The sequence below is a fragment of the Lasioglossum baleicum genome, unplaced genomic scaffold (assembly GCF_051020765.1).
Source record: "Lasioglossum baleicum unplaced genomic scaffold, iyLasBale1 scaffold2390, whole genome shotgun sequence".
Lineage (NCBI taxonomy): Eukaryota > Metazoa > Arthropoda > Insecta > Hymenoptera > Halictidae > Lasioglossum > Lasioglossum baleicum.
The window spans coordinates 10202-24794 of NW_027471449.1; the positions used below are offsets into that span (position 1 = coordinate 10202).

General features: G+C 38.9%; 1 protein-coding gene across 1 annotated transcript; it reads left to right on the forward strand.

Moving 5' to 3' along the window:
• Positions 1 to 565: 565 nt before the first annotated feature.
• Positions 566 to 12573, forward strand: LOC143221436 (potassium voltage-gated channel protein Shab-like; the record flags this gene model as incomplete). The annotated part of the gene is given in 4 exon segments (XM_076446885.1): positions 566 to 683; positions 686 to 1608; positions 9079 to 9922; positions 12275 to 12573. Coding segments are annotated over 4 exon segments (2184 nt in total), but the record flags the coding sequence as incomplete, so codon positions are not given.
• Between the last annotated feature and the right edge of the window lie 2020 nt (positions 12574 to 14593).

A 14593-nucleotide genomic window follows, 5' to 3' on the forward strand; every position in this document is an offset into this window, starting at 1 on the left:
ATTGTATTGGTGCGTCGCATTTATGTTTGGAGTTACCGTTAGATTTATTCTAACATTTTGTTAAAAAATTTCAATTGTTCAATAGGGCACATTTCAATTCAACGTATCTTCTATACGTCGGCCATATTCAAATACACTAACTCTCGATTTTCATTTAGTTTTTTGAACAATTGTAAAAAGTTGAAAGGCTCCGGTGACCCATGACCATCGTAGCGTCACGGGAGAAACGGTTGCCGGTCATATTTGACCGCAAAGGCAGTGAAAGTGTTAAACAGACGAAGGATTGTAAAGAAGGAATATTTGTTTACAGATTATGACGTGGCGCGGTTTAACCGAGCCCACGGAAGAGGACAGACGTAGGTACGGATGAAGCACAAGAAGGGTAACCTGGACGAGGAGGAGGAGGAAGAAGACGAAGAAGGAGAAGGAGAGGAAGAAGAAGACAAGGTGGAGGAGGAACGGAGAGAGTACAAGGGAAACAAAAGAGGAGGAGGCTCGCGTGGAAAAGCAGAGAAAGCTGTACGCTTAGCCGACGTATCGGCGTGATCGTCGGCTGGTATATTTGATGCTAAGTGAAAAGAGGTTCGAAGACGACTCAACACTGGCGGACGGGGAACGTAATGGAAGCGCCGTGGTCACGGGCCCGGTGCTATCGTCGTCGTCGTCGTGCACGGTGCCCTACATCGCACCGACCAGGGTTTCGTGTTCGAGGGTGGCGGCACGACGACGTTGCAGCGGGCTGGTGCAGCCGGTGCATCGGTCACTAGCTGCACCGGTAGCGGAGGAGGAACCCTTGGAGTGGGAATCGTATCAGGAAGCGGAGTAAACATAGTAGGGTCAGGGGTTAACATGGGCGGAGGAGTGACGGGAGGAGGGGTTGCCGTTGTCGGAGGAGGAAAAAGCGGTGTACGGTATCCTCCGTTCTCATCGTCCATAGGACCGACCGGTTCCGTGGCGCCGGTGAACCTGCCGCCGCCACCTCTACCGCCACCTCCGCCACCGCCGCTGCCGCCGCCGCCGCCACCGCCGCCGCCCCTGCCGCTGCAGATGCAGCAGCAGCGTGCCTACTCGAGGTCGATGACGTCCCTACCGCCTGAGCCGTTTATGATCATGAGGTCGAAGGCCCTTAACCGACGGGTCTCGATCAACGTCGGTGGCGTTAAACACGAGGTACTATGGCGTACCCTAGAAAGGCTACCTCATACGCGTCTAGGCCGATTGAAGGACTGCAACACGCACGAGGCGATCACCGAACTTTGCGATGATTATTCCCTTATCGACAATGAGTACTTCTTCGATCGGCATCCAAAGTCCTTTAGTTCTATATTGAATTTCTATCGCACCGGCAAGCTACATCTGGTCGACGAGATGTGCGTACTGGCGTTCAGCGATGATCTCGAGTATTGGGGTGTCGACGAGCTTTACCTCGAAAGTTGTTGCCAACACAAGTATCATCAGAGGAAGGAGCACGTGCACGAGGAGATGCGGAAAGAGGCGGAATCGCTGAGGCAAAGGGAAGAGGAGGAGTTCGGCGAAGGGAAGTGCGCCCAGTATCAGAAGTGGCTATGGGATCTGTTGGAGAAACCGACTACGTCCATTGCTGCAAGGGTGAGTGCTATTGTCAATGGTCTGATGTCTTCTCACATGAGTCTTCTTATTATTCAATTATAAATCGTATCGATGATCGTGCGTGCATCTGCTTAAGGAAGTTGCCGGAATTAATCGACGGAGAAAAATTGCGGAGGTATTCCAAGATCGGATTCCGAGAAGGGAAATTTGAACTCGAGCCAAAATCTTGTCGCAATCGCAACGTATCATTTGGCATCGATGACTCCGAGGATCCTCGCTGTCGATCATCATCTCGGATTCTCTTCTTTTTACGTTTCTTTGCGAATTTCCGAAAGAGAGAGAATCGACCCGCGTGAATCAATTTTTCTCCGCGTGTTGGAACGTTTATTTTCTTTCTTTTCAGTTGATTTTTCGATTTCGTTCTCGCTTAACGAAGTAACGCCGTGGTTCCTCCGGTTCTTTGTACGGAACGAAAAACGACGAAAGATTGAAATCGGAAAATATACCCTTAACTTTTCATTACTAATTTACTCACGCTGTCTCAACGTTTACAGTTTGTGCTGGAACCATAATTTGAAGAAAGGTATTATTAAGTTGATAGTAGAGCATCGATTCGATGTAGCTCTCATATAGACGACAGAGTAGTGAGAACGTTTGCGACGTATGTTGATTTTGTACCTAATCTCGCTGTAGAATATATACAACTAAAATAGTAAAAGTCAACCGATCGGATTTGGATTCTGGCTCCCGCTTTTAATTACTGTCGATGATTGTTCCGTTTCACTTTCTTAGCCCTGTCGATGATACGAGAGACACAGTATGAATGAGAACAACGAACGGACACCTGTAAATTATTACCCCTTCTAAATTTGAACATCAGCTAACAGAGATAGACATTTACTTGCATGTTTTGATTCTTAACGAGTTTATTCCGATCTGTTATACTTGTACATACTTTACAGATCGCCGAAAAATCTCCATTAATATTTGCCATCAGCTAATCGGTCCTCATCGACTAACGGATTATTCGATTATACATCGATTTCGCTTTCTTTTGTCAAAGCCAGATCGAAATCACGCGCGTTGATCGAGCACTGATCGTTACTCATTAATTACCAGGTATCAAATTAGATGAACCTTCCCATATCGATAATGTCCCGCATATGTGTATATACACACGTGTACATAGAACTGTGTATACACATGTATGTATATGTACACGCAGCGTAGACGTACGTACGTACGTAAAGTATATAAAAGTGTATAAAAGACTAGAAAGAGAAAAACGTGTTGATTTTAATATAGAAAAGATTAATTGATATTTTACAAGTCTCGTTGTGTCGATGTATGTAATGTGTATTCTATTTCTAGGTGGTGTTAACAACATCATTGCTAATCCCTTTGTTACATAATCCAGCTTTCTAGCTCTAAGTCTTAAAAAAAAGAAAAATACTGTCGTGTGTTTAAACAATCATCATGTTCAACCATCGATGATAATGGGAGTGCATAGTACGCGATTACCAGGTATCACGTAGATTCTTTCTCGACACCGCTCCCTGTGAGATGTCATAGTTACTTCGCTACCAGCGAATTCAATTCGATATGTACATACTAAAAAAAAAATATATATATGTATATATAACATATATTTTATATATATTATATATATATATATAACTATTACTAAAAAGAAAAGTGCAATTGTCACTAATTGTTGCATATTGGTCTAACTTAAATGGAATGTATCAGCATTAACGAGATGAGTCTCACGTAGCTCGAAAAGGAATATATTTATCGCATATTAGATAACAGACACGTATTTTAATGTTCATATTAACAAGAGCACGTGGATGGATAGCGTAGGATTAGTATGAGAGTGCCTTACGTGCTATTTTAGGTATACCCTAGGTAGTCCAGGTAGATCATTGAGCGTAGATATTTCTTTTCGTGCATACGTTAGACTCGTGATAAAAACTAACTACGATCGTGCAAGAGAATCTGTGAGGTACTTTAGGCTATTTTATTTTTTTTTCTTACAAATAATATCTCATATTAATACTTGCCATACACACCACAAACAATACACATTGCACACACTGTTGCTCCAAGATGAAACAGTATTATGCGGGGTACTAGTTTAGCACCTATGATCCCTCACTGACTCCGTTATCACCGAGATTTCTCTGTCACACGAACCCAAGACCCGTTCCCTGTTCAAAAGTGAACCTATCTTCGTCTGTCTGTTCCTTATTCATGTGTATGTGGACGTTCGATGTGACTCGATGATAATTTCCATTGCCTACTATCCGACTTACCGGTCACGTCACGTTAAACCGATCTTCATCGAAGAGCCCTCGCGGAGGAGTCTCCCTGGAGAACTCCTTAGTAGCACGTCCAAACATTTCTCCTCGATGCGTCAATATTACAGAAACTATTGATTTTCTACTATATTTAAACCACGTAAGGGGCCGTCGGTCAATAACTGTAGCTACTTCTGAAAGTGTATGGTTATAGTCATCGGCAATGTAGATATTGGGTCTTCTCACAGCTCTTAGTTTCTTGCCCGTGTCGAGTCGTTTACGTTTGAATAATACAGTGCAATCTCCCTGCTCCAAGTGTTCGTGTACACGCAATTTCATGGGAATAAAGAGCCCTCGGGTGAATGAAATTTATTTGTCAATGGGGTGAGATACGTTGGAAATGGGATCCTCGAGATGGTCAAATTCTGTTTCGTTCTTTGGTTATCAATATACTATCGGTTTAATGAGAAATACGTGTGTCTATATGGAGATTTCATTGTATTTAGGTCTATGCGAATTTGAAAGATTTATTTAGCCAGAATGGAGAAAAGATATCTTCGAGTAACTACAGTAAAGATGGTATTAACACTAGGTTTACGGGGGTTTTTTGTATACCTATTTCAACGGACACCCGTTTGATTTAGGGTAAAGATAAACCACATATTTTCTTTAAAAAACAAACGATGAGTTTAATTTGAAAACAATCGTAATATTAACAGACTTAATATAAGTTAATTAAATCTGTTAATATGATATAATTGACGCAACCCATCCGTCAAATTGACGGGTCCCGTAAATCTAGTGTTAAGAATATAAAAGTATCAAATATAACAGACTATTGTTTAACTTTTGTATAATTACTCGTGTTTTTCTCACTTGGAAGCATAATTTGCTCAGAAAGTACATTTTGATTGTTATTACGTAATTGTAAGTGAAATGACCAAACTATTAATGAAACTTTCAATGTCCATACTTGGTAGTGTTTATTCTAATTTGTGTATATTTGTTTAGTAACATATTTATGTTTCAGGAGAAAAATAGTGATACAGAAATAAATAAAAATGATTTAATATTTGAGAAAGATGTATTATATTCAGAAACTGCATTTTGATAATTATTAGGTAGTTGCAAGTGATATGACCAAATTTGTAGGTTGACAATAATAGCGTTTCACTGTTCCGCATTTACTGTTATAGAAAAATATAGCTCCTAAAAGCAATGCAAATTGCAATTAAACAAAATTGTTTTTAAATGGTTCACTCTCTTTGTTAAAAGCTGAAAAGAAGTATTTCTTAATAACGAATGGAATTATAACATAATTAACCATGAAAGTATAGAGACAGAGCTTTTAAGGCTGGAAAAACGTTATTAATTCAAATTATAAAAATTTAAATTTACATCGTTATAATTCTCAGCCTTCTACTTAATAATGGGCGACTATTATAAGACTAAGACATTTATATTTTTGTCAAACAAGTTTTTTATTTTAAGTAGAAAAGAGTAATACATTTTTTATCTTACAAGAGAAATTGATACTTTTAATTTTCCTGATTTATAGGTACTTTTAAATTATAAAAACCAATTTGTCATGTCGTAATGAATACCTATAATTATTGTTATTATTATATACAAATTTTCATGTATATTAAACACTATTTAATTAATTATTACTGAAACATTCTTTTAATCGATCTATTTGAACATTCCTATTTTCAAATTTGAATTTTTCATACCATTAGTAAGTTTAATATAAAAATAAAATTTAAATTCATATAAGACATTAGAATTAATATTCATTTATAATTTACTTTGATACACAGTTTATCATTTTATAAAACAACAATCAATAAAAATATAAACATTGTTCGGTAGCATATTCATTTATTTTATAAATTCTATAAGACTTTACATACGTATAAAATCGGTCATTTGAATACCTTATAAGATTACTTTAAATTTCACATGGTATAAAATGTATAATGTAACGCATAAGGCAATAAATATTTAGAAAAGAAATATATTTATAAAACAGTAATTAGATACATAAAAAAATTGTTTGTATATTACTAGATTAATCATAGTATGGACATTAATTAAGTATTGAACACTCGGTATAAGTACATCTATTTAAAATAAAGTAAAATAAAAATGTAATAACATACATCGATGAGTAGTTTCCGAAAAGATTTCATGAAAATTTTATTATTACCATTAATACGATTCGGTAATAAAACATGAAAAGATTCGCATAGATCTGGTATTACGACATTAAAAGGACACGTACTAGTTAACGCGTAAAGTCGAAGGTCATTTTCTGCATGCAAGGGAGATAACATCAAGCAGCGTTCAAGTGTAACTACTCGATAATTATTTCATTAGGTTTGTGCTTTCTGATAAAATAAGAATCAGACCAATATTATCATATTTATGATACGACTTAACGTCAACTAACATTTTCTCAATAACGATATTTATATTTTTAAACAGCTTCACTTATCAGGTTTTGAATGTTGATACCTTAATACGTATAACATGAGAGAAAACCTTAAGTATCAAAAACAACAATCTTCAATTTCTTCTTAAAGAAACGTAAGTTTATCTTTTCTAAAATAATTGTGCAGTAGCAATTATTTATTTTTTTCGAGAAAAAAGAAAATCTTGAACAATGATTTGCTGCCGAATTGCTGCAGATTATCGCTTCACTATACTTGCAGCTTAAGTATGTGCCGAGACCATATCTTGAAGAAGGAAGTCGAGTATCGATAGTTTCTACATTTGTATTCGCTTTGCTTCTAGAAAATGACGCGCGCTTTAAGATGTTAACCAGTATGGGTTTACCCAAACTGAAAAATAAAATAATTCCTCGTGCAATATGTGCATGATAATAATTTATATTGACAAAGAAAGATATACGAGTTTTGTTAATTACAGTATCTAGAATTCGATATTTTCAAAATTTCAGAAACATTTACAAAATATTCGAGAATTTTTATACAACAAGAATATTTAATCATACGAATTAAAATTATAGTCTTTATACAATAAAAATGTACGAATTAAACATACAAATTAAATTTACAGTCTTTATAAAATAAGTCTTAATAATAATATTATAGAAATTAAATTACAAACTTTGAATTCTCAGAAACTTTCCGATTCACTTGACCGATATATAACGAATTATTTTCATAGCACGATTGCGGAAATAAGCGAAAGCTGTGAGCAATCCAGCATTATCGATTTACAACGAATCTTAGACTAACATAGAGATTGCACTTAACGCGCATCAGTTCTCTTGAATTTGAACAAAGTTATATTAGTTAGCTTTCTCTTTTTTCATTTTCTACGGATCTTTTTTTTTCCTATATATAACAGGACGGTAATACGAAAAAAGAGAGAAAAAAAAAAACAAAAAAGATTTTGCATAACATAGCTTATTGCAACGAGTCTCAGTATCTCGCATCACGAGTGTTTCGCACAAGCTTGCCCCTGACGCAAGCTTAGTCGATTGTTTTCGTTTTTCACCCACTAACCAAACTTCTAACCTCCTCTACATTGATTTCTTAAAACCTAACATTAGTATCCTCGATATATCTGTGAGACGCATCGCAGTTCATTGCATGAGAAGCTGCGGATGCAACAGCCCTTCTAATCTTCCATTTCTTATTCACCTTTTGCTTTGAAATTTGCACTCAAGCCTTATACACTCGGAAATGGAAAAAGATCGAACGATGCGACATCGAAAGATACATTGCGCGATGTAACATAACCTAACGCGAATTATCTCGGCGGTAATAGAAGATCACTGCACTGTCCCTTGAGGGCAGCTTCATGTTTCCGAGTGTAGAGGGCTCGTGTATCCTGCAGTATAAATATGCGAAGCGAGCGCCTATTTCTTTCAGTTGAACAGACCGGTAATTTTTGCTGAATTTCTCCGTGGCAACGAATTGATTTCGCTTTGTAGCGATTGCACTAGCGTGGCAGGGTATAGGATACGAATTACTTTCGGTATTTTTGGGGCGATTTGAGGCTTGGTTGAGGGTGGACCAAAGGGAGCGGGGTTTTGAAGGGAGTAATGAACATGTGTTAAATACGCATGCCGAGCAATGTACAAAACTTGTATAAGTCGAGCGACGTCGGGCAGACTGCCTTCAAACGACGAGATACTCCTTGGTGCATATATATGGGTATCTATACGTTTCTATAGCAGTTTTCAGCGATTCTGTTCACTGCGTTTAATCGAGTATTCAGTTTCGCAGAAAATGCTTTAGAACGTTATAGCAGTCCGCATTACGTCCTTCCTTTTTCCTTTATTTCGAAAACGTTTCGAAGTCGTTTGGAGGTTCCACGACAAACGTTTCGAGCGTTTCATTTTTTATCCTTAAGGTCGCATAGTCGTCGGCAAATGGGGGCCCTTTTTGCACTACTATCTCTTTAAATGTCTAATTCACGAGTAACATCGTTGGTGTCGAAATGCTGTTGAGTATATTCGAGCCTAATTTATAGGGTATTTAATACATATATATTTATATATGTATATATATATAGTTTTGGGATATAAGCTTCTTTACGTATGCAAATTATTGCTTGCTTCGTTATTGTACATTTTTTCGTACATGTAAACAACTGCTTTACCTTCTAATTTGTCAGTGATCGAATATGTTGTAATTGTATTTGGTGTATCATTTTTATACATATTTTTGAACGCTTCCATGCAGTGAGAGCTTTTGGTATTTACTCTGTTTTGGTAGTCGTTGTTGCTTACAAAAAAAAGTGCAGACTAAATACGATTTTAAGGAAAGGGAAAGAAAGAACGATTTCTCCTCGTATCTTACCGATGTTACCGAATTTTCGAAGTGTTTTCCTTACACTTGACTCGATAGGTCCTCGTGACACTTTAATGCATATCCTGGGCTGGCAGTTGGAGTTCTATAAACGATATTCTTTATCTCTTCTGTTCGTTTCTAAAGGACGTTCTTCATCAGTCTCGATCGAACAATTTATCCTTTCGATTTTTAATTCTGATTCTCAATCACATCCAGAGAAAAACAGAAAAAAAGTACACGCCAGACGTGTAATAAGAACGAAACGGTAATATTCACCGTGGTCTTAGAAAAGAGGAATCCCGTATTTTAACTTAATCGCGGAAGGTAGGAGATCTAATACGAGCGATGACTCCGTTTGACCGGTCGATCCGTCGCTTTTCCAGGTGATAGCTGTGATATCAATACTCTTTATTGTGCTTTCGACGATCGCACTAACTCTCAACACCATTCCTAGTATGCAAGTGAATGAGAAGGGGAACTTTCAAGACAATCCGCAGCTCGCTATGGTGGAGGCTGTTTGCATCACATGGTTTACCCTCGAGTACGTGCTTAGGTTCAGTGCCTCGCCGGACAAGTGGAAGTTCTTCAAGGGTGGTCTCAATGTTATCGACCTATTGGCAATACTGCCTTACTTCGTATCTCTGTTCCTGGTCGAGACGAACAAGAACACGACCGACCAGTTCCAGGACGTGCGCAGGGTAGTGCAAATCTTTCGTATAATGCGGATCCTGAGGATCCTGAAGCTGGCCCGCCACTCGACCGGGCTGCAGAGCCTTGGCTTCACCTTGCGTAACTCATACAAGGAGCTGGGCCTGCTGATGCTCTTCCTGGCGATGGGTGTCCTCATATTCTCGAGTCTCGCCTACTTCGCTGAGAAGGAGGAGCCCGGGACCAAATTCGTAAGCATTCCAGAAACCTTTTGGTGGGCGGGCATCACGATGACCACCGTCGGATACGGCGACATCTACCCCACGACCCCGCTCGGCAAGGTGATCGGCAGTGTGTGTTGTATATGTGGTGTCCTGGTAATCGCGTTGCCCATTCCCATTATCGTTAACAACTTCGCCGAGTTCTACAAGAACCAGATGAGACGGGAGAAAGCCCTAAAGAGGCGGGAGGCTCTCGAGAGGGCTAAGAGGGAGGGCAGCATCGTGTCCTTTCATCACATCAATCTGAGGGACGCCTTCGCCAAAAGCATGGATCTCATCGATGTCATCGTCGATACTGGTAAGCGACGGGCCACAAGGAGGATGTACACGCACCTTTTCTATCTCGAGTGTATGCTTCTTCACTCGCGGGATCAACGTTTAAACGTGTTACGCTCGTGGGAAACTCGGCTGCGACTCGAGCCTTGCTACTTGAGGTTTTCGTTCTGTTATCGTTCCCACGTATTATTCTTTCTACATGCTCACGAATATCTCGTCGTTGCGCACACACACGAGGCTCACCTTTTTACCTGGAATCCCTCCTGCACCTCTTGTTAAGAAAAATGTCAAGGGTCGTGCCGCTGCTGCGTAGCACCTAGGGATTAATGAAAAGTAAACCAATTAAGGCATCTCGATGTTGGATGGAATTAAAAATAGCGGTCCCGGCTTTATTCCAGTTAACAAGGTGCAATCGTACTCCATAGTGGTACTGGATGGGACCTTATCACTCTATGCCCATTAACCGTGTATTCTCACCGTGTTTACACCGATCATAAATAAAGCTTGCCATTCCAAACGGAGATCGCGGGTTTAGTTCGTAACGAACGTTAACAATTTATCAACCCTGACGCAAGAATGATGAATTTATCAGTTCTGGCGCAGGAACAAGGTAATACAAGGCTACACTGATCTAGCGAGACACTGTCCCACTCTTTATCGACTTTCTCATTAACGTGCATCATGATCATAGCTATTCATAAGAATCACGAGAGCAAGTAGAAAAGTATCGTCATCCAACTCAACACGGTAGCGTATCATCACATGATTCACATATCTTGATCCGTACATGTTTCGAATGAGCCCGCTAATCCTGCGTCAAGGTTGATGAATTGATGGCATAATGAAAAACATAATGGATACCGAGGCTATTTTCAGGTCACGATATGTCCGGCGTGGATGGTAACAGCAAGGAGGGGGAATCCGTGTACGGACGCAGCCCTGCCCAGACCAGGTCAGGCTGTTATCCTAGCTATGAGCATTACGGTCCCTCGTGGCGTCGTTGCGGTGCCTCGTATTCCTGCTTCCTCAGTCTACCTAACGATCAACCTACCACGCCGGACAGACCGAAATTTAACATCCGAACTAATGATCTCTCTTTACTTGGAACTACCTCACGGCACACTAGCCCGAGATTAAAACAACACCGACTCTATGTCAAGGTCAATGCCGATGAAACTAATTGCACCTTCCTAGCTCACGACATGTCCGACGTGGATGGTAACGAGCTATTTTATCGATATATTTTCGCTTCCGCTACTTTCTCGATATACGTACGTATAGATAAGAAAGCAGCCTACCACGCCGGACTAAATCAGGACTCCGCTTCTTCGTCATCTGAAGGTTAATCGATTATGTAATTAACACCCGACACACTTTACACGAACAGCTATTTATTTTCTTTCTTTTTATTTTTCTTTTATGTTCATATACCTGCGCCACGATTGATGAACTTATCACGGTGCGAGGAAACGCACAGACTGGACACCGAGCCTCCTCCCGAATCATTAGACGTCCGGCGTGGCTGGCGAGCAGGATACACCGAAGACACGTTATACGATTCGATTCTTGGCTCGAAAAGTATTCTTTTATTTTCTTCGATTAAAGCCAATAAATGTATCGGGCTACTTATAACAATATCCAGCTTAGGTTCCATTCGCGTGCGAAACATTTCCGTAGCCAATTCCGCGAAACTTGAAATTTCTGTTAACGCTTTTACTTTCAACGTAAGACCCCATAGACTTATGTACGATTTATGTACGAAATATCACTTGCTTTGACTTTTAATATTTGCTACACGTCTACATGGAATGCAAATTCGAAAGATCATTCATATTCTAATTGGTATGTATAAATTGTTCTTTACGAAATTATATACCATTTATGTACAGAGTATCCTAGAAATGTTCGTACCTCAAAATTGATTTTTCAATTTTTAAAAACGCTGCGATTGATTACCGAGGATTATTTTTATTTTTACTACACGAAATCTATCGGCCACGTAGAACACACTGTACATAAATTCGAACGATCGCTGATACGCTAATTGATATTAATAATTTCGCTTGTCTATCCCGCTGCGCTCCTCATCCACCTAACGATTAGCCTACCACGCCGGACCAGGCCGAAACACCATTCCCATTATCAGTATTCGTTGAACCAAAAGTGTCGTTCATCGAGAAGATCGCTGCATGTCTCTTCCTCTGTCTCTTCCCTTTTTCTCTTTCTCTCTCTTTCTCTTTATCTATCTTTTTATTGGAGTACGTTGTTCAACACGAGTGCAAAAAGTTGGAGCGAATCCTCGCCTATTCTTGCGTCAAGGTTGATACACTAGCGGCATTGTAAAAGACAAAACGGACGCGGAACCTGTTTCCAGGTCACAATATGTCCGGCGTAGATGGTAACAGCACCGAGGGAGAGTCCGCGTGTGGACGCGGCCCTGCCCAGACCGGACCAGGCTGTTATCGTAACTATGAGCATTACAGTTTCTTGCGACACCGTCGCAGCGCCTCATCCTGCTTCCCAAATTTGCCTAACGATCTGCCGACCACACCGGACAGCCCGAACCGTCGTCTCTTGGACTTTGCTCAGAGCGTACCTGGAACACAGAACGACGATTACTTTCATGACGATGTACCGGCCCAGCACGTGACTCAAGGCAATACAACACCTAGCGTAAGTCTCGTCGTCAGATCTTTCAAATTCGTTATGTATGATTTTCGATGTGTCTTTTATTTTGTGTGCGCGCACCTGAAGACTAGGCATGCACGGGCGTCTGATATCTCCGATCGGACGGGGCTCGACTTTCGTTGGGTTTAGCCAAAAGGTGTGATCGCTTCGCAAGGATCGTTTGTATATAACTTTCTTCTTTTATCTTCGATCATTTCAGCTATCGAGCTATAAACTTTCGGTAAATTTTATTTTCGTTATGTTCGACAGGAAGGAATACAGAATTTCGTATTACGATTATTCGTGCAATTGCTTTTCGAACTGCCTGCCTTCCGAAAAAATATTTTTGGTACAGCTCAAGAAGATCGTACGATATGTTCCATCTAACTTTGATATCTAATGTGTATCAGTAATGTGATCGAACACTCTTGACACCAGGAAGTGAAAGGTCTCCAATGGGACCTAGGTTTAAGGATAATAGGTTGATACCCAGAGTAAATTGCTAAAGATTCGTTGCACGTGTTGATGTTTTGAAAAGATCCTCTTTCTTTTATTAGTGGAACTACGTATGATTGTTGGATGGAGAATAATGTATTTATATAGTCTTATATAGTCTCGTGTAGTACTGGTGTAGTCGAAACTTGGCTTTTTTCCAAAATTTAAGGAAGGTTTTTAAAATTAATATGTTCACGATGAGATATCTCTTTCGGAAGAAATTTAATAAATATATTTTTGGAAAACGAATAGTTGAAAAGATAATTGCACGAGAAGATTACAATGGGATAGCCCGTACAAAGATACATTCAGGATTCAAAAATAACGAGAAGAAACCGGATAAACACACGTTTACAAATGATCACTCTAACTGAGTTACAATGTGTCTTATGTGTAATGGTTATTTCCAACGGATACGGGTTTACTGTTTATTTGTTCAGTCTCTACGCTTCCTATACTCTCCAACAGCAATTCGCTAAAATAAGGAATATAGTTTATCGAAATCTTAGCGTTGTTCTACGCGATATAACCGAAGTAATTGCTCTTGCAAAAACAAATAGTCGGTAACACGTGACAGCTGTTGATTAAATTATTACTTATTATTCGAGGAAAATGAATATAACTTGAATGTAAACTCGTTATATCATACATAAGTTCGTACAAACCTTTCTTCCGACTATATTTGAGTTATACATTTGTACTTGCAGTATTTCACGTAATAAATATTTTATAATTGAAACTAATGGTTATTCTTTTTCTTTTTGCTAAAATTGTATACGTGCCAGTTGATATACACCTTTGTTTTGTCTAAAAGACACGAATTGATTGCGATGCAATTTAGTCTTGATAAGAGGTTGGATATAGACTTTACACCTGTGTTAAATCTGATAAAAGAAATTCGAGCCCGTCTGTAAACATGAAATCGTTCATAAATTTCTAGTATCCGCACATGGCTACTAGCGGCACGATTACCAGAGCGTCAGTGCGGTCACATTGGATGCAAACTAGTAGTAGAGTCTGACTTTAATCAGACCCAATGATAATGTGTATCCTATACTTTCGATATATCGTTTCATTCGCTCTACCGCAAAATTTTTCTATTTGCAGTAATGAAATTTATTCGTAAGTAGAAATAATTCAAAATATACTATTTTATATACGAGTAAGCAATATACAGGGTGTTTCACATAAGCAGGTGGAGTTATATCTTTAGAACGATTAGATAAGTGTATAGAGGAATGTATCTCTTTTCTGCACTAACGAAATTGCACATTGTACCTACGCAATATTTCTTTTATGAAAATATATGATTTTTCTTGTACAAGATTAGATTTGGATTAGATAATTGGAAATTAAGTAATTTAAGAAGTATCCTAAATTTATTGGTAAAACATATCTTTAAGCACTCTGTTATTTATATCATTTTATTTATCTAATTGCAAGCGATGATTAATTAAATTAAAAGCAATTATTTAACACAATTCAAACATTCTATTATTTATTAAAAATCTCTTCATCGTTAGATAAATAC